General features: G+C 30.7%; 3 protein-coding genes across 3 annotated transcripts; 1 reads left to right on the top strand and 2 right to left on the bottom strand.

Annotated features, from left to right (window-relative positions):
* The first annotated feature begins 1,805 nt into the window (after positions 1-1,805).
* Positions 1,806-3,540, top strand: LOC117919459 (transcription factor MYB14). Its single transcript, XM_034836667.1, has 3 exons — positions 1,806-2,021; positions 2,186-2,315; positions 2,629-3,540. The coding sequence occupies exons 1-3, from the start codon at positions 1,889-1,891 to the stop codon at positions 3,182-3,184; spliced, it is 819 nt and encodes a 272-aa protein (XP_034692558.1). The 5' UTR covers positions 1,806-1,888; the 3' UTR covers positions 3,185-3,540.
* A 7,456-nt stretch (positions 3,541-10,996) lies between these two features.
* LOC117917722 (malate dehydrogenase, cytoplasmic) lies at positions 10,997-15,253 on the bottom strand. Its single transcript, XM_034834090.1, has 7 exons — positions 15,144-15,253; positions 13,791-13,949; positions 13,530-13,705; positions 13,054-13,331; positions 12,828-12,963; positions 12,621-12,732; positions 10,997-11,367 (listed from the first exon to the last, which is right to left on the bottom strand). Exons 1-7 carry the CDS (start codon positions 15,184-15,186, stop codon positions 11,273-11,275), a joined length of 999 nt encoding a protein of 332 aa, XP_034689981.1. The 5' UTR covers positions 15,187-15,253; the 3' UTR covers positions 10,997-11,272.
* A 5,808-nt stretch (positions 15,254-21,061) lies between these two features.
* LOC117917723 (malate dehydrogenase, cytoplasmic-like) lies at positions 21,062-25,234 on the bottom strand. Its single transcript, XM_034834091.1, has 7 exons — positions 25,128-25,234; positions 23,701-23,859; positions 23,436-23,611; positions 22,964-23,241; positions 22,733-22,868; positions 22,526-22,637; positions 21,062-21,444 (listed from the first exon to the last, which is right to left on the bottom strand). The coding sequence occupies exons 1-7, from the start codon at positions 25,168-25,170 to the stop codon at positions 21,350-21,352; spliced, it is 999 nt and encodes a 332-aa protein (XP_034689982.1). The 5' UTR covers positions 25,171-25,234; the 3' UTR covers positions 21,062-21,349.
* Between the last annotated feature and the right edge of the window lie 784 nt (positions 25,235-26,018).

Here is a 26,018-nt window from a genome sequence, read left to right as displayed (position 1 = left end):
TTAGCTTAGACTAATGCTGAAAACCATCATTAGGGGATTCAGGTATCAATCAACTAGGGTTTTTATTTTATAGGGATGGAGATGCTAATATGGAAATGGGTTCACATATCGTGATTGAAAGCTCTGACAAATTTTGCACACCCATTTACAAACGTTGGTAGAAATTGACTTCATCAGCCCTATGAGTAATGATCAGATTTTTTTTAATTTTTTTTCTTGTCATGTGACGTAGGCTTTGGAAAAATCCAAGATGAACCTTCACTGATTACGTTTTAATCGAGCACCCACATTGTGAAAAATGATTTGGGACCAATCATAGAGCTTATACAAGTGGAAAATGGAAATTCAATGAGGCGGCCACACAGCAATATTCATAAATATAAATATAAATATGAAGCTGACTAATTAATTAACGTTAATGAGATGGACAGACCAAAGTCCAGATGGGGTTGACGGGTATAAATTTTATATGTCTAGGGAAAAATAATTTGGGAGAAATAATTATTTAAGATAAGGCAGGCATAAAAGCAATAATAATATTTGGCCTACTGACGTGCACTAGCCTCTTTCTTTGACCCCTTCACACCATCGATGCTAAATTCCAAGCAGCCCAAATACTTCAACAAATGTGAACTGCACGTGTACACTCTCACACTCGTGTCCATTTTGTGAATATGGTATTAGGTGTTGTGTGTTAGGGTCTAATCTTGGGTCGAGTTAAGAGAACACTTATTCATCATACTCAAATAAGTTTTTGAAAATGTAAGGAAGAAAAGGAAAGAAATTTATTTCAAATTTCATCGATTAGGACACTTATAAATTTATTTTATTCATTTTATTTATTAAATTTATTTTTTAAAAGAGATTTAAATGAAAATATTTTAAGTAGAAGTGTTTAAAAATCCTCTAATAATTAAATTTTATTCTTTAAAAATTAAAATTTATATATATAAAATATATTTATCGGATGTAACCGGTAAAATTTGAAATATATAGTGACTTTATATATTTACATTAGGGTGGTGTTTATTTTTTTATTGAAATTTTTTTTTAATTCATCTAAAAGTGATCCATTGATATCGTACAATATAAATAAATTGAATTTATTATCAATAGGTTCGGTTTAGTTCTATCGAAAGATATTAACGGGTTACTTTTAATTGAATAAAAAAATAAAATATTTTAATTTTTATATTCAATAAAAAAACAAACAACACATAAAACTCAAGATTACGAATAGAAAACTCAAAATTAAAATCTTTCTGCAAATATTCTAAAGCACCCCCTTAAGATGAGCCGGTTATTCTATTAAAGAGATAATAACGAAATTGAAAAGGCAGAAAAGGAAAATACCAAGAAGGAATTGGGGATATTGAACGTCACATTCATAGGGATCGCCTTGCAGAAGAAAACAAAAACAAGATGAAATTCATTCCGGGTAAGTTATTATATAGCAAGTTGGTGCGTTAATTTGCCAAAGTTGGTCACAAGTTTCATTAAAATAATAATAATAATAATAGGAAAGAAAGAAGGAAAAGAAAAATTCTTGAACTCAAATGTAAAATATCTGAACTTGCCCCAATTAATGGCCATGCTAGTTCAAAGGAAAAGAAAAACCCCACGTTTTATTTGACCAATAAACAAACACTCGTGTCATCCAGTGAGGCGGTTCCTAGCAATTGTAGGCTAAAAAGGATATGCCTTTTTCTTTTCTTTTTTTTCTAAATTCTAACAGTCGTTTGTACCATCTGCAAATTGCAGCAGCTGGACTTCTCACTATAAATACCCGCTCATGGGCTTCAAATCGGTTTGAGCTTGGGACATCAAGAGAGAACACAGAGATAAACAAGGGTGTCTCAGTCTCAAATCCTTACATAGAAAAGAAAAAATGGGGAGAGCTCCTTGTTGTGAGAAGATGGGGTTGAAGAAAGGTCCATGGACTCCCGAAGAAGATCAGATTTTGGTCAATTACATCCACCTTTATGGCCATGGAAACTGGAGGGCACTTCCCAAACAAGCTGGTAAGTACTCCATCCAATCCAAACTCAGTAGAAAGAAAGAGAGAGAGACCTTGAACATCCAGGAAGAAGAAATTTAGAGGAAGGGCTTGTGTGTAGTATGTATATATGTATTTAACATATGGTATATGTGAATCTAAATTGCATTTTTCACTTTGGTTTTTCAGGCTTATTGAGGTGTGGAAAGAGTTGCAGACTTCGATGGACGAATTATCTGAGGCCGGATATCAAACGGGGAAACTTCACCAGTGAAGAAGAAGAAACTATCATCGAGTTACATGAAAGGCTGGGCAATAGGTGTGTATTTGGTCTGATTTTTTTGTTTCCCAGAAGATACTGTTGTCTTAGCATTTTGGAAGCACTAATCTTGCTTTCAGTTTTTGTTTTCAAAAACACTATCCAAACTCCAAAGTGTTTTCACTTGATCAGTTAATTTTGTAAAAGAAACATGTGGGACTGAAAAGATTCCCTACTGAAACACAGACATGTGAGAGTGCAGTAACCAGTTTTTCTTTATATGGAATTAAAAATATGAAAGAGGCTGATTAATAAAGACATTAGCTAGCAAATGCAGACACTTGACATGAATTTATTTTCTCAAACTCTGCAGATGGTCAGCGATAGCAGCGAAACTACCGGGGAGGACAGACAATGAGATAAAAAATGTGTGGCACACCCACTTGAAGAAGAGGCTCAAGCACAACCACGCCACGCCACCCCCTAAAAGACACTCTCTTGATGCGTCCCAAGTCGGAAAACAACAAAACCCCATTAATTCTGCAACCAATTCGAGATCGGAGAGCCTTGGGTATGGACCAGTACTGTCCCCACAGCAGTCCTTTAGCGATATCTCCTCAGCCGCCACCACCACGACCACCACGACCACCGCCACCATGTCCGACATTACTACACCCTGCATTAAGGTCGATTCACCGGAGGATTTCCCAGAAATGGACGAGAATTTCTGGTCGGAAGTACTGTCATCCAACAAATCCGGCGCGGCGGGTGATTTGCCAGGGGCGGCCAGTGGTCCACAGCTTCAGTTTCCATTCTCTCCGCGTGCTGTCATTGGCAGTAGTCCATATGGCACGTATGACATGGACATGGAATTTTGGTACAATATTTTCACAAGGTCTGGGGAGTTGCATGAATTATCAGAAATATGAGGGAAGGGGCTTGTAATTTTCAAGTTGTCCGATGTGGGAAATGGGAAAATGAAATTCTTTGGGTGGCCTCTTTTGACTGTTGAAAGATTGGACAACAATTTTCTGTGGGACAGGAGCTGTCGTACCGGTTAGAATTATTCATGTATCGAACAGACTCAGCCAAATGATTGTCGGCAAGCAATAATTTTCTTCGATAAAATAAAGGGGGAATGAAAAATGTGTACATTTTAATGATGTTGATTGAGAATGACTTGCAGGATATAGTGGTTTTTTGGCCCTTTGGAAAGTACTTGGAAATGCATCAGAGGCAAAGTGGTGTGTGCGTGTTGCACTTTCACTCTGCAAATGATTCTAAATCATGTGAATCATGCCCTTATCTTAATTATAACCCGTTAAATTTATAATTAATATTTTTTTTTTTTAAATGTGATACAATTTTTGTTGATTGATGTGTAGTGTTGGCCTTAAATATATATAACTACTTGATGAATTTTTGGGAAAAAAAAATATATAATTTTTTAAAATTTATAATATGTTTTTATAATAAATTTTCAAATTTTGTTAGTTATTTTTATATTTGAATTTTTAATTAAAATTTGAGAATTATTTTTAAAAAAAATCCAAAAAAGCCCCTAAATAACTATTTTCTTTTCTTTAGCTTTATCTTGATTTATGGCCTTTAAATTCAAAATTCCATAGGTGATGGTACGAGGATATGTTGATAAGACTATTATAGTGATGTGATGAACCGTGATGTGATGAACCTAAGAATATTTCACAAGACGTTTAATTATTTTTCATATATATGTATTACATTGTTATTCCTATAAAACTCCACTTTTTAATGATCCCACACTCATTTTCTTTTTAATCAAAATCCTAAAATAAGACTTGAGGTGGAAAATGCATGGGAGGTGTTCAATATACCTTGAGAATTGTTAATCAAATCATACACATAGGAGAATGAACAAAAAATTAAATAAAATAAATAAAATTTTTAGTGTGGTTTGACGATCAATGTAATCCTTATATCGACATGATACATCAACACTCAATAATTCACTAATTAAAAGGAGCAAAAAGAGTTATAATGGTTTCTTCTCAATTACAATCGCACTTTCTAAAAAACAAAATTTTAAAACATAAAAAGGTTAAATATATAATAAAGACAAACTCGTTATTCATTTCATAAAAGAAAAAAAATTCTCCAATGGATGTTGCCCTCTTCAATCCTTGCACACTAACTAGGTAGCTCAATCCTTGCAAGTTCAGTAGGGAGCTCAATCCCCATGAGTTGATTGGCCAACTCGACTTCCAATATTTCAAGCGAAATACAATAAAATTGATTTAGGTTTTACAATCCAACAAGAATAAGCTAGTCTTGTCAATGATTACTTTAAAATAGTTTTGAGCCTTTACATGTTAACTTTCATGACACTTAGAGAGTGAATGATTAAACTTTAAACTTAAGGTGTAATAACTTTAAGTAATTTTAAGTTAAATTATATTTAAGTTATTAAGTCATTAAATTGTTTTAGTAAAATCACTTTTAACCCTTTTTTTGTGACAGTGGAAAAGTTGATATATAAGTTATCACTATAGCCATTCTATAGAACCATATATGAAATTTTTCACCTTTTCCAACTTATTGTTCAATTTTTTCAAAGTCACTAGATTATTTTCCATGTTCAAGAATCTCATCTTTCTTTCTCTTAGTCTCAAAGAGTAATTAAGATTAAAACTATGTTTTCATATTCTCATTGAACACTTTCCATTTTTTATTAGTCTCAAATTATAAAAGTTTCACCTTTTGCAACTCATTGTTCAATTTTTTCAAAGTCGTTGGATACTTTTTGTTGTTGAAGAATCTCGTTTTTCTTTCTCTTAGTCTTAAAGAGTACTTAAGATTAAAACTATGTTTTTATGTTCTCATTGAACACTTTCCATTTTTTACTAGTCTCAAATTATGGAAGATCATTCTTTTTATCATCAATATGCAAATGAAATCATAATTTTATAATAAGAACAAAAAGATCTTTCTTTATCAATCTTCTTAGATCTCGTGACTTAATCTGTGATTTTAACTCTGATACCAATTCCTAAAACAGGTTTTGACTATCTCATCTAAAAACTAATTGATAATCAATGGGGATAAATTAAACATTTTATGGCATTCAACATTACACCTCGTGGGTCCATTTTAAGACTATTATTTAGGTGACCCATTCAAGACTTAAAAGCAGTATTGTTACACTCCAACAAATCCTTTTACTCTTATTCTCCCAAAATAAAAAATTAATAAAAAAAATGTTTTCAAATTTGAAATTATAATATTAAATTACTTTACCAAACAAACTAAAAAATATTTAACAATTTAAATTAAGTTATTAAATCAATAAATTAATTTATCAATTTATCAAGCATGCTCTTAGACAAGTTAAATTCATTTTTTTAGCAAAAAAAAAAAAAAAAAAAAAAACCTTGCTACCAATGTCCTCAAGTGTTCTCAAGTCTCAAACCTTTATCTATGCTAGCCAATAGGAAAAATCTAAAGCAACAATTCCTACCAAAACTGAGCTAATACTTTTCCTAAAATTTTCCCATATCAATTTTTAAAGTTCCCATATTTACAAAATCCTCATTTAAATCCAACTCCATTGCCTTTTTGTCTGACTCTCTTCTCACCTCTCCTTTTTAACTCTTCCCTCTTCTTCAACTCAAATATCTTCCTTTCACGGGAGACGTGACAAACAGGAGAAAAAAATAAAAATAAAAAAAGTGATGGAATGAACCCGTGATCTTTTAACCTCTTAGTTTTTAATTTTCCCCACATCCCATGTGATAACCAAGTAAACCTAATCCACTTCAAGCCCTGCTAGTAAAAAGGACAAACAATTTAGAAGTTAGAAGTAGGGTTAGCTCCTACTCAAGATTGAGAGGTCGACAGCATGCTGCCATCACAATATACATACTATAATAAGGCGACTAGTGATGAAATGAAAAACACGGGTGCAGCTTTATTACTAGCTTTCCCACCATGACAAGAAAGTGAAAGAAAATGGATTTCATCTGAATTTTATATCAAAGAAGATCATCAAAATCCCAGTATTCAATTCCAGTTTGATGGGCTCCACTAAGATCTCCTTTAGCAAACAGTGGATTTCTCAGGAGATTTGGAGTTATCAACCACTATAAAAATAAGCCATGATATTGTCATTTGTAATGCATTCTCATAAAGGGAAAAGATTGATTATCTTGACAGAAACGTTTTTCTTTTCCATTCTACATTCCACATAATGAAGAGAGAGGGGAGTCGGCACAATATATATATATACATATAAGTGTTTGTCTGCATTCTTTTAACCCTATGATGAGAGCTCAGAAGTAGTGTTTTCTCTGTGCATGCGTCAACAAAGAGGCTGTAAATGTAAATAAAGAATTGGTATCCAGGCTTTGCTTCTGGTTAATGGGTTATGGGTTATGGGTTGCTTTTTTCTCTTCAATGGAAGTTGATGATTACTTTTTCTCACTTTAATGATGAAAATATTGAGGAAAGAAATAAATGATTGGTGTAGTTTAAGGAAGAAAAAAAAAACTTGATACTGTGTACACATGTTTATTGTTGTTGTTGTTAACTTTTAACTTTAATTTGATTTTCAAAGGAATTAAAAATAAAGGAAAAAACTTATGATAACATGCTTAGAGCCCGTAGTCAAAGCATTTTTGTTGGAAGTATTTTTTTTCTACAATGTTTTTGTAAAAAACATTTTTATGAGAAATTGAAAAAATAATTATAATAGTATTTTTAATAATTCGTCTTATAAGTATTAAAATTCTTTTGATATTAATAAATTATCAAAAAGGATGTATAATTTAATTATAAAAAATCGGGAGTTTTACATTATAAAAGAATATATGTATAAATATTTATATGATTAAAAAGTTAAAAATAATCATTTTTTATGATTACAAGAAAATTTTTAAAAATGGATTAATAAATAAACATCAATTATTGTATAACAATTTTTTATCATGGAATAATGGGTGGCGGCTAACCAAGATTCAAAAGGCTTCTTAAATTGTGTTTGTCTAAAATTGAAAGAGTGGAATGTTAATTCTTATCCCTTAATGAGATAGGGGGGTTGAGTTATAAAATATGATTGAAATGGTTGTTTTTTAATGTTTGTGATAGGTGTGTATAATAGAGAGGTTCATAGTTCAATAATGTTAAATGAGATTATTGAGAGACTTTGAACTAACAACTCTCCAAAGGGAAAGAGGAATAGAAGATTGAAAAGGAAATGGAGAATAGTGGAAAACACTTAGAGTATTTTAAAAATATTTTTAAAAAATTAAACTGTTTTTTAAAAGCAACACTTTTCAAATGCTTTTTTAAAAATCACTTTTTAATTGTTTTTTTTAATTTTTAAAATATTGTTATACACTTATTTTTAATTTAAAAACATTTAAAAATATTTTTAAGAAGCATTATCAAACAGACTAATAACATAAGAGGGGAAAAAATGTTTACTAAATTTCAAAATTTTGTTTTTAGTTTTTACCCATGATTAAAGAATTCCTAAGGTTCCACGTTGAGGATGTGGGCTTTCAAATGTGATTTTTCTTTTTCTTTTAAAATTGAAAGCTTTGGCTTTCAAGACATTGTCTGTGGTCATGACATGATGTTGGATACATGTTGGGTTATTGACTTGTATTAATAATATATGGTTGAAATTTTTTTTAGCTATCTTTTGACATGCATATTTCCGGAATACTCGAACCCCTGTACCCCTGTTCTAGGGCATGGAAAAAGATATCATAACCACTTGGACTAATTTTCACAAAATATTAAAATGAAGCTTTAATAAATAATTTAATTTTAATTATCTTATATTTAAATTCAATTTAACTAAGTAGTAAAAATATAAAAATTATTACCATAATTTTTTAATGAATTTTTGTCAATATCCTTTTATCTAAATTAAATATAATAGAAATACAAATTTAAAAATAAAATTATAAACATTTTAACATATATATATATATCAATATAAAATGTATTTTATCTTAATAATTCAAATTTCATAAATAAAAATTGTAGAAAATGATGATACATGTATCCATCATACAAGAGGTCAGAGTCATATCGTGGGTTTGTGGTTTGAGTGATTAGATTCAAAGGCCAATGTGAAAACCCCAAGCAGCCGGTGCCATCATAGCCATGGAATGTGGTTGTCAAATTGCATACCCTCTGACAGCAATCATTTTGGGCTGAGGAAAAATGTTGAAAATGTTTTAGAGTTGTGATTTGTGAAGGAGGAGTGGGTGTTGAACCAAACACAAATCACAAATTTACAACTAAATGCCACGGGGCTTTGACGAAAGACCTAACCATTACTCTTTCCAGTGGGAAAAGAATTTCCTCTGCATTTGATTCATACACAGCGTAATTTGGAAGGGGTTGAAGCAGTTGAAGGTCAACGCCTTCATAATGAAGCTGAATGCTGCTAGTCTTGCTTTTTTTCTTCATGGGGACAGCCAAATTGGACCTTTTTCCTAGGAAGTTGAAAGTTTAACCAAACTATAATTACTCTCGAGAAGAAGAAAATGTTTGGGTTTTTTAAATTCGAGGCAAAGAAAATAAAGGAAAAAAATAGTTTTAAATTTAATAAATTATTTTTACATATTTCTTTAAAATTATTTTTTTTATTTATTTTATTATTATATAGAGATTAAATAATTTAAAAATATATAAATTTTTGATAATTTTTATTTGTTTTTTTTTTTGTATTTTTTTTAGCACTTTTTAAAAAAAACATATTTTTTAGGAATCAAAGCCAAAAATTGTGGTGTGGTGCTTCTTTTTCTTTTGAGATGGTCTGAGGAGGAAAGGTTCAAAGTTCTTGGATTCAAATGTTTTGACAAAAGTGTTGTTCTGTGATAAAATGGTATACTTTTGGAAATGCTTTTCAGGACTGATTTCAATAGTCTGTCCATGTGTGGTTGAAGTGGAAAATTTGCTAGAATTGGTCAGAAAACTAGCATCACTGTTTTCCTAAATGGGCACGGGGCAAAGTCAAAAAGAATGCTCCACTACTCGTGATAAGGTAAAACACGAGTTCAGACCCATCTTAGTCTAGTGGACTCGGAAGTTTCTACGACCCATTTACATTTGATTAGTGGTTTTTAGAACCATTAGGACGATAATGTACATCATGGCAATCCAATTTGTGTTAAGATCATGGTCCTTTGGGCCCGCCCACCCATGGTTACCAAAATCACGGGGTGACTACCTCGTCAGGCATAGCCATAGCCAGCCCAAGTAATCCAGAGACTACCCGTGATTGAAATCGAATCCGAGACTGAATGTATTGACATATAGTTTGTGTTTTGCCCTACTTGAATGCAAATGCAAAGCCCCATGAAATCGATATTAGAGTCGATCCATTACCCAATAGCCAAGTTTTTTGGTCGGATTGGTAGCTTAATAACTTCTTACAAGAATAACTTCCCAGTGAATATTCACACGACCAGGAATCCAATATCATCATCCTATTGGACACAACCAGCAAAATGAATTCATATCGTGAGAAGAGAAACAGCCCCCTTGGAAGGTGGTTTTGAGTTGAATACATCATGTTTTCGGATTTCAAAATATGAAAGGAAAATGACCCAATTCTCCAATGTACTTTTTACCCGTAGATTTTGGTAGATTTTGAGTTTTCTACTAATGCTTCTTGAGTCTCTAGGCGGCATGTTCTCAGAGAAGTGAACCATAGGTTCACAAAGATTAATGCTTAAACAAACACATCTTTCATGCTTCATGTCTATCTATACATGGAGTTTCATAGAAACCCAGCATCTCCTCCATAGCTGCTGCTTTTTAGACAAGGCAGAAGGCATGAACCATTGAAAACATTAAGCACAGTGTTTTTATTCCATACCAGATGCAATAAGAAATAAGAGGATGAATAGGACAAATCCCTTTGATCTCTATAAAAACTACTTTCGATGTAGTTGCCACCATATCAGAGAAAGAAGAATCATATGAATACCACTTTTCTGATGTAACCATTAGAAAAACATGTAAATATTAGTTTGTTTTCCTAGTTTGGAGAGGGCAAAATTGTGTTTCTACCACTAGGCATTCATCAGTTCTCCACAAGGAATATGGTTACAATATTCATTTAGGTTATGTTAGGTTCGAAAAATACTAAGAAAAAAAATATATAAAAGAAAATGATATTTTCATATTTGGTTCTCTACGAAAAATATAAAAGAAAATCAAATATAATTAAAACTAATTAAAATTTTATATATTTTTAAATCATTTAATTTTTATATTGATGAGTTAAAATAAATAAAATAAATTTGAAATGATAAAAATAATAATTTATCGACTTTTAATTTATTTTTTATTTTCCTTCACTTTTTCTTTCCTTCTAATTTTCTAATTTTTTTTTTCCTTACATTTTCCCTCAAATTTCCTGAAAACCAAACATAGCTTTGAGTTATATTTAGTTCTTAGAAAGTATTAAGAAAAATAGTTTTAATCATATTTAATTTCACCATAAAAGATAATATATATAATTAAAATTTTATATAATTTAAAATTATTTAATCTTTATTATATATAAGTGAAATTAGTATGAAAAACATATAAAAATAATTTATTAATTTTAAATCTATTTCTTTTATTTTCTTTTCTTCACTTCTTCGGTCTATTTTCTTTCCTTTGAATTCCTTCAATTTTCCAGCCTTAGTATTTTTTATTTTTTATTTTTTGCTGAAAACATAATATGCATATTTATATGAAACCTCAGAACTAAAACGATTGACATTTATCAATGGCATTCAAATACATCACAAACAGATTAACAGGTCTGCAATAGGAAGATATCAAAATCACCATGCATAAATGAGAAAGATGCAAAAACATGGGAGAAATGGCTTCTTCCGGATCATAATTTTTCTAGAATTTAAGGTTTTTCTTCCTTATTCAAAACTGCATAAATGCCTCTTCAATCCTCATCAGATTAGCTATAAGGCTTAAATTACCAAGGCAATGGAGAATACGGGAGAAGGCATTCAAGAAAGGCACGAATATGCCAGCTCCTTTTCCTCACTAAGCTCCTGTGCGGTCAAGTCCAACTTCTTCCTCGAGAACTCATCAATGTGAAGTCCTGAGACAATTTTGGGGGAAGAGAGGGAAAAAAAAAAAAAGGTAACTGAATAAGCTATACCATAGACATGAAACTGCTAATAGAAGTTAATAAGCATGCTTCAACAGTAACTAACAAGGCTAAGGCTAAGGACCTCACATACATGGCCAGAAGTAGACAAATTCTTGACAGCATAAACTTAGAAAGCTTAAACAAAAGTAGGTTCAACCAGCCTTGATGTTTTATTTTCAATTGAAACCATAATTCAACATGCAACAACACTCCAGGTAACAATTACAAATCTTTAGACACTGTATTTATGTTGAAGAAGAAAGAATTAGCACGACTCATGATATAAAAGCACAAGGTTCAAAGAGAAGATCACTAAGTTGCTAAACAAAAGTGAACTGTTGGAATTGGAAACAGGTTGCCAGCCAGTAGATCAGAAGGGTTCCAAATATAGGACTAGAAAACGTAGTTAGGGGGTATAATACTGATGTTAAATCATGGATGCAGAATACAGTAGGTATCAAAGGGCAGAAAGTAAGCACCTGGTACCTAAAGTTGCATCTTATAATGCAAAGCAAATCATATCAAAGTTCTCTTAAATCAAATCCATGTTTCTATCCTAAACATTTTCCATTCATCGAATGTCAACAATAATTGTAAGCCAAACATCCCAAGAATGAAGAAGAAGAAGAAGAAAAATGATGTAAAGCAAATCATATATTTGGCCATCCAGGAATTATTTGGAATAAAAAACAATAAAAATAAAAAAAATAAAAAAAGCATGGAATCTTCGCAATTATTTGCAAAGTTCATGGTTTCCATATGGAAATCACTGATCACTTTTTTAAATAAAAGGAAAATGAATAGATTAAAGTTATGTTTGGTTCCCGGAAAGTACCAAGGAAAGAAAAAAAATGCGAAGAAAAATGATTTTCTCATGTTTGATTTCACTATAAAAATTTTTAAAGAAAATTAAATATAATTAAAATTAGTTAGAAATTTATACATTTTAAAATTATTTAATCTTTATATAATGAAGGAAATTAAGTGAAATGAGTTTGAAAAAACATATAAAAATAATTTATTGATTTTGAGTTTATTTTCTATTTTCTTTCATTTTTTATTTCCTTCCACTTTTCCTCTCTTTTTTCTTTCTCTCACATTTTCCCCAAAATTTCTGGGAACCAAACATAGCATAAATGTTCTCAGAAAATGGTGAAGATTCCAAAGAGCCAAAGCATTTTGTCATAGTGCATAATTGTTACCTTGTACAATCTTCCATTCACCAGCACAGCAGGTTACAGGGAAGGAATAGATAAGCCCTGCTGGAACATTGTATGAACCATCAGAGTACACACCCATGGACACCCAAGTTCCCTAAAGTCGCAAGGAGAAAATCAAATGCATCAGATACACCACACACAATCTATTACTGGAAGCATACAGATGTAAAAGCACTAACAAGAAACAACCTCTGGAGTTCCAAGCACCCAATCACGGATGTGGTCACATGCAGCACTTGCAGCAGATAAAGCACTCGAGAGCTTTCGTGCTTTGATAATTGCAGCACCACGTTGTTGGACAGTGGTGATAAATTCCCCATTCAACCTTCATGAATGAAAATGTAAAAATGATTAGATAAATTTAAATAAAACAAAAAAATACTAATTAAAAGTAAACATGACTTATGCCCCATACCATGCATCATCACCCACAAGCCCCCGCACAGGTTTCTCACCAGCTGGGGTTTTGACAGTAGCATGGTTGACATCGGGATACTGAGTTGAAGAGTGATTTCCCCATATGATAACATTCTTAACATCGGATACTTGAACATTCAGCCTTTCAGAGACCTGACCTAGTGCCCTGTTATGGTCCAGTCTTGTCAAACAACTAATGTTTTTCTCAGGAATTGATGGTGCAAATTCCTTCAGGATCAAGGCATTTGTATTTGCTGGGTTAGCAACAACCAAAACCTGAAATAAATGAATGAATGAATAATAAATAAAATTGATTGGAAAAACACAAAAGAAAAGAAAGAACCATTGGCCAAGGAGTGTGGGTCACTTCCAAGTAAAAGTATTCCCTGGTAACTATTAAGGTGGTTCAATGTTCACTCAAGTGCATGATTTTATCAAGAAAGAAAATTCGAAACATGATATAATCTTCAGCACCTTGCAATTTGCAGCTGCATGATTTTCAAGTGCAGAGGCCTGAGACTTGTAGATGGAAACATTTTTGGACATCACATCTTTCCTTTCCATTCCTTCTTTCCTTGGGAAGCCACCAACCATGACAGCAATATTGACTCCAGTGCATGCCTCAACAACATCAGTTGTAGCAACAACACCTGAAAAAAAATTAGAACTCAGTATTGTCGTCATCATTTTGACTGATATGTAATCACAGCATTTCATGGAAGAAAAGAAAATTACCTTTAAGAAGTGGAAAAGCAGCATCCACCAATTCCATTTTGACCCCATTTAAGGCCTCTGCAGCAGGAGGGATATCGAGCATGTGCAGAATCACAGGCTGATCAGCACCCAACATCACTCCCCTAGCAATCATGGGGACAAGTGCATACCCAATTTGTCCTTCAAATCAAAATTATTTTACCACAACAAAATCAGCTAAAACAAATTGAACAGGAAAAGAGGAACATCAAAATGGACTATATCGAATCTAGGTCTAATTTCGGTTGGTACATGAATTTAGCACATCAAAATATGATGAACTGATCTTTTTTAACAATTGCATGATTAATAAATGCTTAAACCAACTAAAATCAAATCCAACTACGACATTTTAAAGGCATAGTCTCTATACAAGTTGAGCACAATGAAAAGTGCAAGCAGTTGAATAAAAACGATCTTTGAGTGTACATGCAATTTACTGTACATTACGTATTAAATTAAAAGCAGATGATTTACATAGTAAATGCAGCATATACAACGCCAACTATCTTTCTACTCCACAAAAAACAATTAATTTACAGAAGAAATTCAGATGGATAAAAATGAAAGCAGCTTTCAAGAAGCATAGTCATACTACACTAAAGCGTAGTCATACTACACTAACTCTGGTAGAGTTTACCTCTCATCACTGATAACAAGAGATGAAAAGAGAACTTAAAATTTTGGATCCTAAGCTTAAGTTTTTTATTATCTATTTTCGTTGTCAAAACCAAAACAACATTAACATAATATTCTGAAATCACATTCTGTTTCCCAAACCTTTCCTAAGCTTCCTTTGGATCATAGGTAGGAAGGAAAGATGCTGAAAATGGATTTTCCCTAAATCTATTTTCAGCATTTTCGCTTCCTTTCAGTCATTTTATCCGAGAGCCAAACGCAACCTTATCCAGAGACTCAAAAACAGTCAAAAGAACCATAAAGAGTAGTTCATGATCCACTAAGAAACTTGCTAAAAACACTAATCCACCCACAATAGACAGAAGTATTCAGATCGCCAGATCAGAAAACACAACACTCAGCAGAAACCACAACATCAAGCACCGATGCAATTATAGAGCAAAAACCACAACGAAAAACCACGATTGATCCCTAATTTTTTCAGATCAACAACCGATTCAACAAAATTATTACGCAAATCGAAAGATCTATAGTAGCCCTCAGCTTTTACTCTCAAAAAAGCAACCAACACAAAGAAATGGGAAACAAAAAAGAAAAAACAAAACAAAACAAAATAAAACAAAACAGAACAACTCTTGCTTTCTGAGCAACCAAACAGCGGAATCATGGAGAAGAGAGCCGTAGATCTTGTGGTACCTGCGGCTCCAGTAACGAGAACGCGAACTGGTTCTTTGGCCATTGTAGGAATCGCAGGGGAGCACGGGAGAGGAAAATGACGCCTACAAATCTAATCTGCCTGTACACTAACCACTGAGTGTGTGCTCAATTTTATAGTAGAATTTACAGCGTGCCGCTGCTTTTCGTCAAACCAGAGGTTTGCCACGTGGCACATCCTCAGCCATCATATTTAGAAAATTATCAAAGAGGATGGGCATTTTAAGATGTCAATTTTATCCTTCAACCTTTTTACCATTACTCCTTTGCTTCCTAGGTTGAAAAAAATCTGGAAAAGTAGGTAATGAAATTACAACTTTACCCTTTAATCCATCAACTTTTTCCATTATTTCTTCTCTCCCGTGAAGTTGAAAAAAAATTAGAAAAGTGAAAAAATAGAAAATATATATATATAAAAATATAAAAATCAAGAAAAATAATTAAAAATTATATATTTTTATTTTATTATGAGAAATAAAATAATTTGCTTATTTTATTATAAGAAATTAAATTTTTGAAACATACTTTTCTCAAAGAAATTTAAAAACTTGATATTTTTGTAGACAAGTAGTAAAAAAGGAAATTTAATTTTTATTTTCTTTAGAATGAAAACCAAACCCTAAGATTTCTATGCACAAATTTTACATATCCTAATAGAATGAAAAATTACTTCCTCCAAGGACTAATAAATTAATTAGCACATCAAAAAATAAAAAATTAATAAAATTAGGTTATATTGTAGTATATTGTAATATTAATGTATTTGTATTATAAGTGTTTATGTATTAACAATTTTTGTGATAAAATTATTAATTTTAAAATATCTATTTATACTCTATTGGTATTAATACATTATACTAGTATGATGAATTTTAAACTGTTGGTTTTATAAAAGTTCAAAATTTTCTCAATTGAGTTTTGTTGTAATATATATATATATATATATATATATATTATAACAAAAGTAACGATATTAGAGATATTTTTAACATCGAATACAATATTGGTATGATAAAAATGATATTTTTAACGATATTTGGTTTCATAAAAGGAACCAAATACAATATTAATTTGAATTCATGAGACTTGTCATTTTTTTTAAATAAAAATGATTAAGCAATTTCAATATATTGAGTTAATGATATTAATTCATTGGTATGATGTATTAAAATCAATAGGGAATAAATAGGTATTTTAAAAATGATTGATTTTATTATAAAGATATATTCTACATAAATGTGTTATATTTATAATATAAATACACTAACATTATAATACATTACAATATAATCTTCTTCTTCTTTTTAATCTTTTTATGTGCTATACTACTAAGCGAATAATCATACATTATTCAATCGATTAATATTCATGAAAATTAACTAGTCATTATATTAGGATAACAAAGTTTTTACTTGGTTGTAAGTAATTATTGAAATTTGTCGTTCCATGCACAAATAGCATAGTAAGCTTAGAGTTTGGTTTTTATTCTAAAGAAATTGAAAATTAAATTTCTTTGTTTTTTTCCTAGGTTCTCTACAAAACTCTCAAATTTTTAATTTTTAAATTTTTAGAAAAGTATATTTCAAATAATTTAATTTCTTATAATAAAATAAGAAAAAAAAATGAGATAATTTTTTATAATTTTTCCTTTGACCTATTTGTCTTGATTTTATATTTTTTCTTATTTATTTATTTTTCTATTTTTTCATTTTTCCAAAAAAAAAATTTCAACCTCATATAAGCTAAGGAGAAATAAAAAAATTTTGTGAAATAAAGGATAAAGTTGTAATTTCATTAGTTTTACAATTGTTTTTTTAATCATATGCAAGCAAAGGAGTAATGGTAAAAAGATTGAACAAAGGGTAAAATTGACATCTTAAAATTTGAGTCCTTATTAATTTTCTTTTTTCTAAATATCCTTTTATATCTTGCTATTTTTGTCACCTATTCCAAGAAAATCAATAACTTTTGACAATAAATATAAATTTCTACGTTTTTATTTCAAAAATAATATCTAATAAAGGTTCTTAAATATGAAAAAAAGTTTTTTTTTTTTTACTTATTCTTTACTAAGACATCATATACTTACCTACAATATAAATTTTTAAAAAATATTTTCTAGATTTTTCATGATATTTCATCAAAAAAACTAAAAATGCTTAAAATCTATTTTTAAAAATAATTTATTTTCAAAACAAATAATAAAAAGAAACTGTGCATTTTGTTGAGATTTTTTTCCTTCTTTTTTTCTTTCTCTCAGTACAAAGTAATCAATTTTTAATAAAAGTTTTAATTATTCTAAGCTTAAAAATTTAACATTAGAAAATGATGTAAAAATAATTAATTCTCTACCATTCTTAATATACCATGTTTGGTTGATGAAACATAGCATTATCTATCCCATGTTTAACCAAACCCTGGATAAAATAGGTGGTATGATATATCATCCACTTTCATTTTTATACCCTTTCCATGGATATGTAAATCTTAAATTAAAATATAGGATATAGGTAGGATATGTATATACATACCATGGATCATAAATTTATTTATTATTATTTTGTTTAATATTAATTATTTTGTAAAATATAAAATTTATTAAAAAATTAAATTTATGATTAAAAAATATTAATATATATATATATATATATAATTCATTTTACAAACTAATTATAAGTATAACATAATATAAGTCATTGAATAAACTGCCTTACGATGTAATGTCCATTTGATATAATATTTTTAGATTAAGAAATAATTAATCTAATACTAACTTGATTTGATATATAATTCAAAGTATTTAATTCAAGTCCAATTGAATCTCATTTCTCTAAACTTAAGTTGAGTTCAGATTTATCAGATTATATAATTCAAAATTCATCCATTATGTTTTTAATTTTTTTTTTACACATATAATAAAACAAACTTTCAAGATAACCACAAAAATATAAAATAAATTTATATATTTTTCTAAAAAAAAAAAAAAAAAAACATATGATATAATATAATTTGATATTATTTTTCTTAAAAATCTAAAAGAAAAATGAGTATAATTATCTACGGATAATATACATAATCATCATAACATTAAATCAAATTAGGTTCGGGACGGGTTGGACCACCCTGTCATGTCCAAAAGTTTGCATCCATAGTTGGAGCCCATACACTTGGTTGTTGAAAATAATTTTAATAAAAAGTTTTATTTCTTGAAAATTTCTAATCAACATAATGACAATATAACATTTATAATAAATTAATCATATTTATAATATAAGTTTAACGTACAATTAAATTATAATTTGTAAATAAAATATGAAACTAAAGAAATAACAATTCCAAATGCTTCTCAAGTCCAAAAAATTCTTCTAATTTAACTTTAAATCATATAAATATTTTCAACAACCTTTATTAAGCTAAATTTTAGAATCAACCATACTAAGCATCAATCACTTTCAACTCTTCTAATAAAATGGCTTTGTAAAGATATTTGCAACTTGATCTCACATTGATGCATATAACCATTATATCACTACTAGAATTTGACTTGATGTCAAGTGTAAGCTAAAAATGACATATGTGAAAGTATGATGTTGTAATTTTCAAGTGTCAATCCACATGTACAAGAGCATAATTTTTTGCTTTAGTTCATACATTGCCTTGTAAAGTCAAACTTGTAAAGTCAACATATCATAATATGTTGACTCTAGTAAGCTATAGTATCCACTAGTCAACGTGTGTATGTTGACATGCATGCCCCGATTGATTCTATGACCATTCAAAGTAAGGGATGATGTAAGATCATAAGCACTTCACATTCATGATCCATGCCTTCCGATAAAACTATTTTATTATTCATGAAGAAGACATGAACCAAAACAAAGACCGAACAAATTATGCTATCACTTTTTATTTCATTGTATATGGACGTATTATCGTACATTTTTTTCTATCCCATATTGTTTCCAATAAACTAAACATTAATGTAAAATTAATCTAAAATCCAACTGAATTGGAATTTAACTTTGATCAAATTATTAGTTAACATAAATACAATATCATAGTCACAATTGAGTTGAATCGAGTGGGATGCAGATCATATGAAAATCATAACTATTTAAATATCCTCCTAATATATATATTTGAATGTGACTACAATATAGATATAATATGTGAAGGGACATGTATTAAGTTGTGAGAGTGTTTATTTAGGTGAACAATTTTGGATAAATTTTTTTAAACATTTTCTAACTCGGGTTTTCTAAATCCTTCCTTAGACTACTTGCCTAATAAAGATCAAAATGTTGAAAATGCTTAGAGGTCAAAATAAGTAGTTGAAGATGTAGGCGAATGTGAATCAACCAAGTATTTAAATTCCTATTTTTTTTCTTGAACTATTAAAAAAATAATAATAAGGAAGTCAAGACAATGGCTTTTTTTTTTTTTTTTTTCCTTTTTTACTAAAATATTTTTGTGTCTTATTCTCATATCGATCTAGACTTAAGTAAGATCAATCAATCTTTCGTTGGATCTATTTTTAAACATTGGATTAAAGGTTTTCTTTCATATTTAACTCAATTGTTTCTAATTTAAGAGAGGAAACACCAACAATCATTCTAACTCCCCTTGAGCTCTCTCTCTCTCTCTCTCTCTCTTCGATCAAATTGGAAGTGTTTAGTTTCCAAAAAAATCATCCTTACCTATATTTTCAAGTCATTTTTCAATTTGATTTTCTTAAAAATGGGTCAATTCATTTCATTTATTCATCTCTCATTTTCTCATTTGTTTGACATAGGGTGAGTGGATTCGAGAAGAGGCAAAGATTAAGCTTGTTGTGGACTCTAAATGTGCTTCAAAAGAACATGTGAAGTTGAATTTGGGAAATACTAATTAAGTAGTCCGAGAAGGATAAATAAATTTAAGTTAAGTAAAACCTTGTACCCGGTTATTCTTCATAGTAGAAGCTTTTGATCTTTGATAGGTCCACGATTTTTGGTCTCCTAGGTGAATTTTCATGTTAAAATCTGGTGTTATTGCATCTCTCTCATTCTTCTATTTTGTTTATTCCTATTTATTAACCTCAATTTCATACTTCGACATATATGTTAGATGGGTGAAAAATGAACTAAAATGAGTTTGATTATTCTTTGAAAATCTTGAATAATGTTCTATTCAATTTGATTATGATATCAAATAGTAATTAAAAATATGCTAAGTTAATTGTTCTTATGAATTTAGTTTGGGGCAATCCATTTACATGTAAATTGTATTTATAAATTGTTGAGAAAGTATTATTGCATCGATACTTTCCTTCTCGGTGTAGTACATCATTAAGATTCATCCTCAAATTATAAGTGGGTTACATAGACATATAATACAACAAAAATAAAAAAACCTAGTATAATTACTGTTGTTATTGATGTATTAACATTAATATGGTGAATTCCGACAATCAAATTTAAATAAAGCTGACAATAATTTTCAATGGTGTTGACAACATTATATTGAAAAGTAAAAATTATTTTAAAGCAAGAAAAAATAAATAGATAAAAATGAGTAAACTATATGCAAGAAACCTATTGAAGTTGCCAAGATTGAGATTGAAAGAATTATTTTAAGGCAAAACATATGAACTGTCGAAAATATTAAGCAGAGTGTTTTTATTCCATGTAGATGCATTTAGAAATAGGGTCATGTGAGAGGAAAAATTATGTGAAAATTAATTTTTTGAAGTAATCTGTAACTTTAAGAAAACCTGTAAATAGAAGTTTGCTTCTTCGGTTGGAGAGGACCACATTGTGCTTTTTCTCTGGTATACACTATTCTATCTGCAAATAAATTGTTACAGCATAACGTGTATATTCATTTTTTATTTTTTACTTTTGATGAATAAATAATATGAATGATCAAATGAAACCTCAGAACTAAAACAATTAACATTTATCAATGGCATTCAGCACATTACAAACCGATTAACAGGTCTGCAATAAGCAGAGATCATCAGAATCACCATGCATAAATGAGAAAGATGCAAAAACATGGGAGAAATTGCTTCTCCTCGATCATAATTTTTGTGGAATTTAAGGTTTTTCTTCCTTATTCAAAACTGCAGAAATGCCTCTTCAATCCTAATCAGATTTATTATGAAGCTTAAAATTACCAAGGCAATAGAGAAAAGGTAGAAGGCACATTCAAGAAAGGCACGAGTATGCCAGCTCCTTTTCCTCACTAAGCTCCTGTGCAGTCAAGTCCAACTTCTTCCTCGAATACTCATCGATATGAAGTCCTGAGACAATTTGAGGGCAGAGAAAGAGAAAAAAAGATAAGGAGAACAGAATAAGCTAATCCATTGATATGAAATTGCTGATAGAAGCTAATACACATGCTTCATCTGTAGCTAACAAGGCTTAAGGACCTCACATACGTGACCAGAAGTAGACAAATTCTTGAGAACATAAACTTGAAAAGCTTAAACAAAAGTAGAGGTTCAACTAGCTTTGACGTTTAATTTCAATTGAAACCATAATTCAACATGCGACAACACTCCAGGTAACAATTATGAATCGTTAGACACTGTATTTATATTGAAGAAAAAAGAATTAGCATGACTCATGATATAAAATATGGTCTCTGAAGATGCTTCAATCAGTAAAACAAAAGCACAAGTTTCAAAGAGAAGATCACTCTAAGTTGTTGCTAAACAAAAGAAAACCCGTTTGAATTGAAAATAGGTCACCAGCCAGTGGATCGGAAGGGCTCCAAATATAGGACTAGACTACATAGATAGGTATAATAACAGATGTTAAAATCTGGATGCAGAATACAGTTGGTATCGAAGGGCAGAAAATAAGCACCTAGTACCTAAAGTTGTGTTTTATGTTTCATAGGTCCAATTCAAACGAACAAGGAAGAAGAGATTTAGTCAAAACATTGGCACTACATCCCACTTCCATCTATCAATGACACAATCAAAGAAGTCACCCGAATCAAGAAAACAAAAAAGAATGGCATAAAGCAAATCACATAAAAGTTCTGTAAATCAAATCCATGTTCCTATCCTAAACATTCTCCATTCATCAAATATCAACAATACTTGTAAGCCAAACATCCCAATAATGAAGAAGAAGAAAAATGATGTCAAGCGAATCATATATTTGGCCATCCAGGAATTATTTGGAATTTAAAAAAAAAGAAAGAAAAAAAAAAGGCATAGGAATCTTCGCAATTATTTGCAAAGTTCACGGTTTCCATACAGAAATCACTGTTCACTTTTTTAAATAAAAGGAAAATGAATAGATTAAATATTCTCAGAAAACAGTGAAGATTCCAAAGAGCCAGAGCATTTTATCATAGTGCATGATTGTTACCTTGTACAATCTTCCATTCTCCAGCACAGCAAGTTACAGGGAAGGAATAGATAAGCCCTGCCGGAACATTGTATGAACCATCAGAGTATACGCCCATGGACACCCAAGTTCCCTAAAGTTGCAAGGAGAAAATCAAATGCATCAGATACACCACACTCAATCTGTTACTGGAAGCATACAGATGTAAAAGCACTAACAGAAAACAACCTCTGGAGTTCCAAGCACCCAATCACGGATATGGTCACATGCAGCACTTGCAGCAGATAAAGCACTCGAGAGCTTTCGTGCTTTGATAATTGCAGCACCCCGTTGTTGGACAGTGGTGATAAATTCCCCATTCAACCTTAATGAACAAAAATGTAAAAATGATTAGATAAATTTAAATAAAACAAAAAAAAATACTAATTAAAAGCAAACATGACTTATGCCCCATTCAACCATGCATCATCACCCACAAGCCCCCGCACAGGTTTCTCACCAGCTGGGGTTTTGACAGTAGCATGGTTGACATCAGGATACTGAGTTGAAGAGTGATTTCCCCATATGATAACATTCTTAACATCGGATACTTGAACATTCAGCCTTTCAGAGACCTGACCTAGTGCCCTGTTATGGTCCAGTCTTGTCAAACAACTAATGTTTTTCTCAGGAATTGATGGTGCAAATTCCTTCAGGATCAAGGCATTTGTATTTGCTGGGTTAGCAACAACCAAAACCTGAAATAAATGAATGAATGAATATTAAATAAAATTGATTGGAAAAACACAAAAGAAAAGAAAGAACCATTGGCCAAGTAATGCAGGTTAATTCTATGTAAAAGTATTTCCCGGTAACCATTAAGGTGGTTCAATGTTCAATCAAGTGGATGATTTTATCAAGGAATTGAAACAAAATATACAATCGTGAGCACCTTGCAATTTGCAGCTGCATGATTTTCAAGTGCAGAGGCCTGAGACTTGTAGATGGAAACATTTTTGGACATCACATCCTTTCTTTCCATTCCTTCTTTTCTTGGGAAGCCACCAACCATGACAGCAATATTGACTCCAGTGCATGCCTCAACAACATCAGTTGTAGCAACAACACCTGTAAAAAAAATTAGAACTCAGTATTGTTGTCATCACTTTGACTGATATGTAATGACTCAGCATTTTATGGAAGAAAAGAAAAACTACCTTTGAGAAGTGGAAAAGCAGCATCCACCAATTCCATTTTGACCCCATTTAAGGCCTCTGCAGCAGGAGGGATATCAAGCATGTGCAGAATCACAGGCTGATCAGCACCCAACATCACTCCCCTAGCAATCATGGGGACAAGTGCATACCCAATTTGTCCTACAAATCAAAATCAGTTTACCACAACAAAATCAGCCAAAGCAAATTGAAAGGGAAAAGAGGAACATAAAAATGGACTATATTGAATCTGTGTCTAATTTTGGTTATTGTACATTAGTTTAGCACATCAAAATACGAAAAACCAAACTTTGTCAACAATTGCATGATTAATAAACTCTTAAACCAACTAATTTGAATCCAATTATTGATATTATAATGGCATAGTCTCTATACAAGTTGAGCAACACCAAAAAATGCAAGCAGCTGGATAAAAATGATCTTTGTAATGAACAATATACATTGAATTTGCTGTACAATATATGTTAAATTAAAAGCAGATGATTTACAGAATTAATGCATGATATGCAACACCAACTATCTTTCTACTCCAGAAGAAATGCAGATGCTTTTATGATCCACCACATTTAATTTCAAGAAGCATAGTCATACTACACTAACTCTGGTAGAGATTACCTCTTGTCACTGATTACAAAGATGAAAAGAAAAAAACTTAAAGTCTTGGATCTTAGTGCTTTCATCATTTGGAACCCCATGAAACAAACTTCAACTCGACCATCACTAATTAGAACCGTATGGCTTAGTTAAGCTGAAGTCTTTTTATTTTCCTTTTTCGTTGTCAAAACCAAAACAACATTAACATAATATTCTAGAATCATATTCCGTTTTCCAAACTTTTCATAAGCTTCCGTTGGATCATAGGTAGGAAGGAAAGATGCTGAAAATTGATTAAAAATGGATTTTCCTTAAATCTATTTTCAGCATTTCCGAGATCCAAACGCAACCTTAACCAGAGACTCAACAACAGGCAAAAGAACTACAAAAAAAACTCAGTCCGTAGAACCATGAGTACTTCATGATCCACCACAAAAATCGCTAAAAACACTAATCGACCCATAATAGACAGAAGTATTATTCAGATCGCAAGATCAAAAAACACAACACGCAGCAGCAACAACCGATTCAATCACAAACACTACCACAACATCAAGCACCGAAGCAAAAACTACAACGAACACCATGGTTGATCCCTAATTTCTTCAAATCAACAACCGATTCAACAACATATTTATGCAAATCACAAGATCTACAGTAGCCCCCAGTTTCTACGCTCAAAAAAGCAATCAACACAAAGAAATGGGAAACAAAAAAGAAAAAAGAAAAAAAAAAAACAAAACAAAACAAATCTTCGCTTTCCAAGCAACCAAACAGTGAAACCATGAAGAAGAGAGCCATAGATCTCGTGTTACCTGCGGCTCCAGTAACGAGAACGCGAACTGGTTCTTTGGCCATTGTAAGAATCGTAGGAAGAGGAAGGGAGACGAAAACGACGCCTGCAAATCTAATCTGTTACTACACTAACCACCGTTGTGTGCTCCCTTTATAGTAGGATTCACAATGTTCTCGTGCCGCTGCTTTTCGTCAACGAAGTGTTTGGCCACGTGTCAGCTCCTCATACGTTATAGTTAATTAGTTACTCAAATAACCCTAGCTCATAAGAGAATATTCTAAATATGCTTTTGTGCCTCGCTATTTTTTCCACCTGTTTGAAGAAAAATGATAAATTTTGGAAATAAATATAAATTTTTAAGAGCTTTTGAGTCCAGCAAAATATTCTGTGTGTTTGACAAGATTTCAACAATAATTTTTAAAAAGATCATTTTTAAGCACAATCTTAGTTGAGTTTGGTAAATTAATTTAATAATTATTAATTAGATTAAGTATGTGCGATAAAATGACTTAATATTAAGATTTAAGTTTATTTTAAATTTTAAGTATTAAATTAAAATAGTTAACTCATTCTTAATATCAAATTTTTTTAATCTTATTTGCCCACACTAGTAAAAATATATTTTAGAATTGTGATTCTATATTTATGAGTAATTTTATAAATAAATTTATTATTCACAATTAATAAAAATAAATATGAGTTAAAATCTCTTTTACTTTCCTAATCTCTTTTATTACTTTATGACCTTTATTGTTGCTTGATCTATTTTACCGTAATTATAATTTATGAGGATAAATATGTCAATTTAATTATTTTGAATAAATAATAAGTTTTAAATCAACAATTTAAATATAATTTAACTTAAAATCAATTTAAAACATTAAGCAATAAACATTAAGACTTATCAAAT

The sequence above is a fragment of the Vitis riparia genome, chromosome 7 (genome assembly GCF_004353265.1).
Source record: "Vitis riparia cultivar Riparia Gloire de Montpellier isolate 1030 chromosome 7, EGFV_Vit.rip_1.0, whole genome shotgun sequence".
NCBI classification, from domain to species: domain Eukaryota; kingdom Viridiplantae; phylum Streptophyta; class Magnoliopsida; order Vitales; family Vitaceae; genus Vitis; species Vitis riparia.
This window is presented reverse-complemented; position numbering and strand designations above follow the sequence as displayed.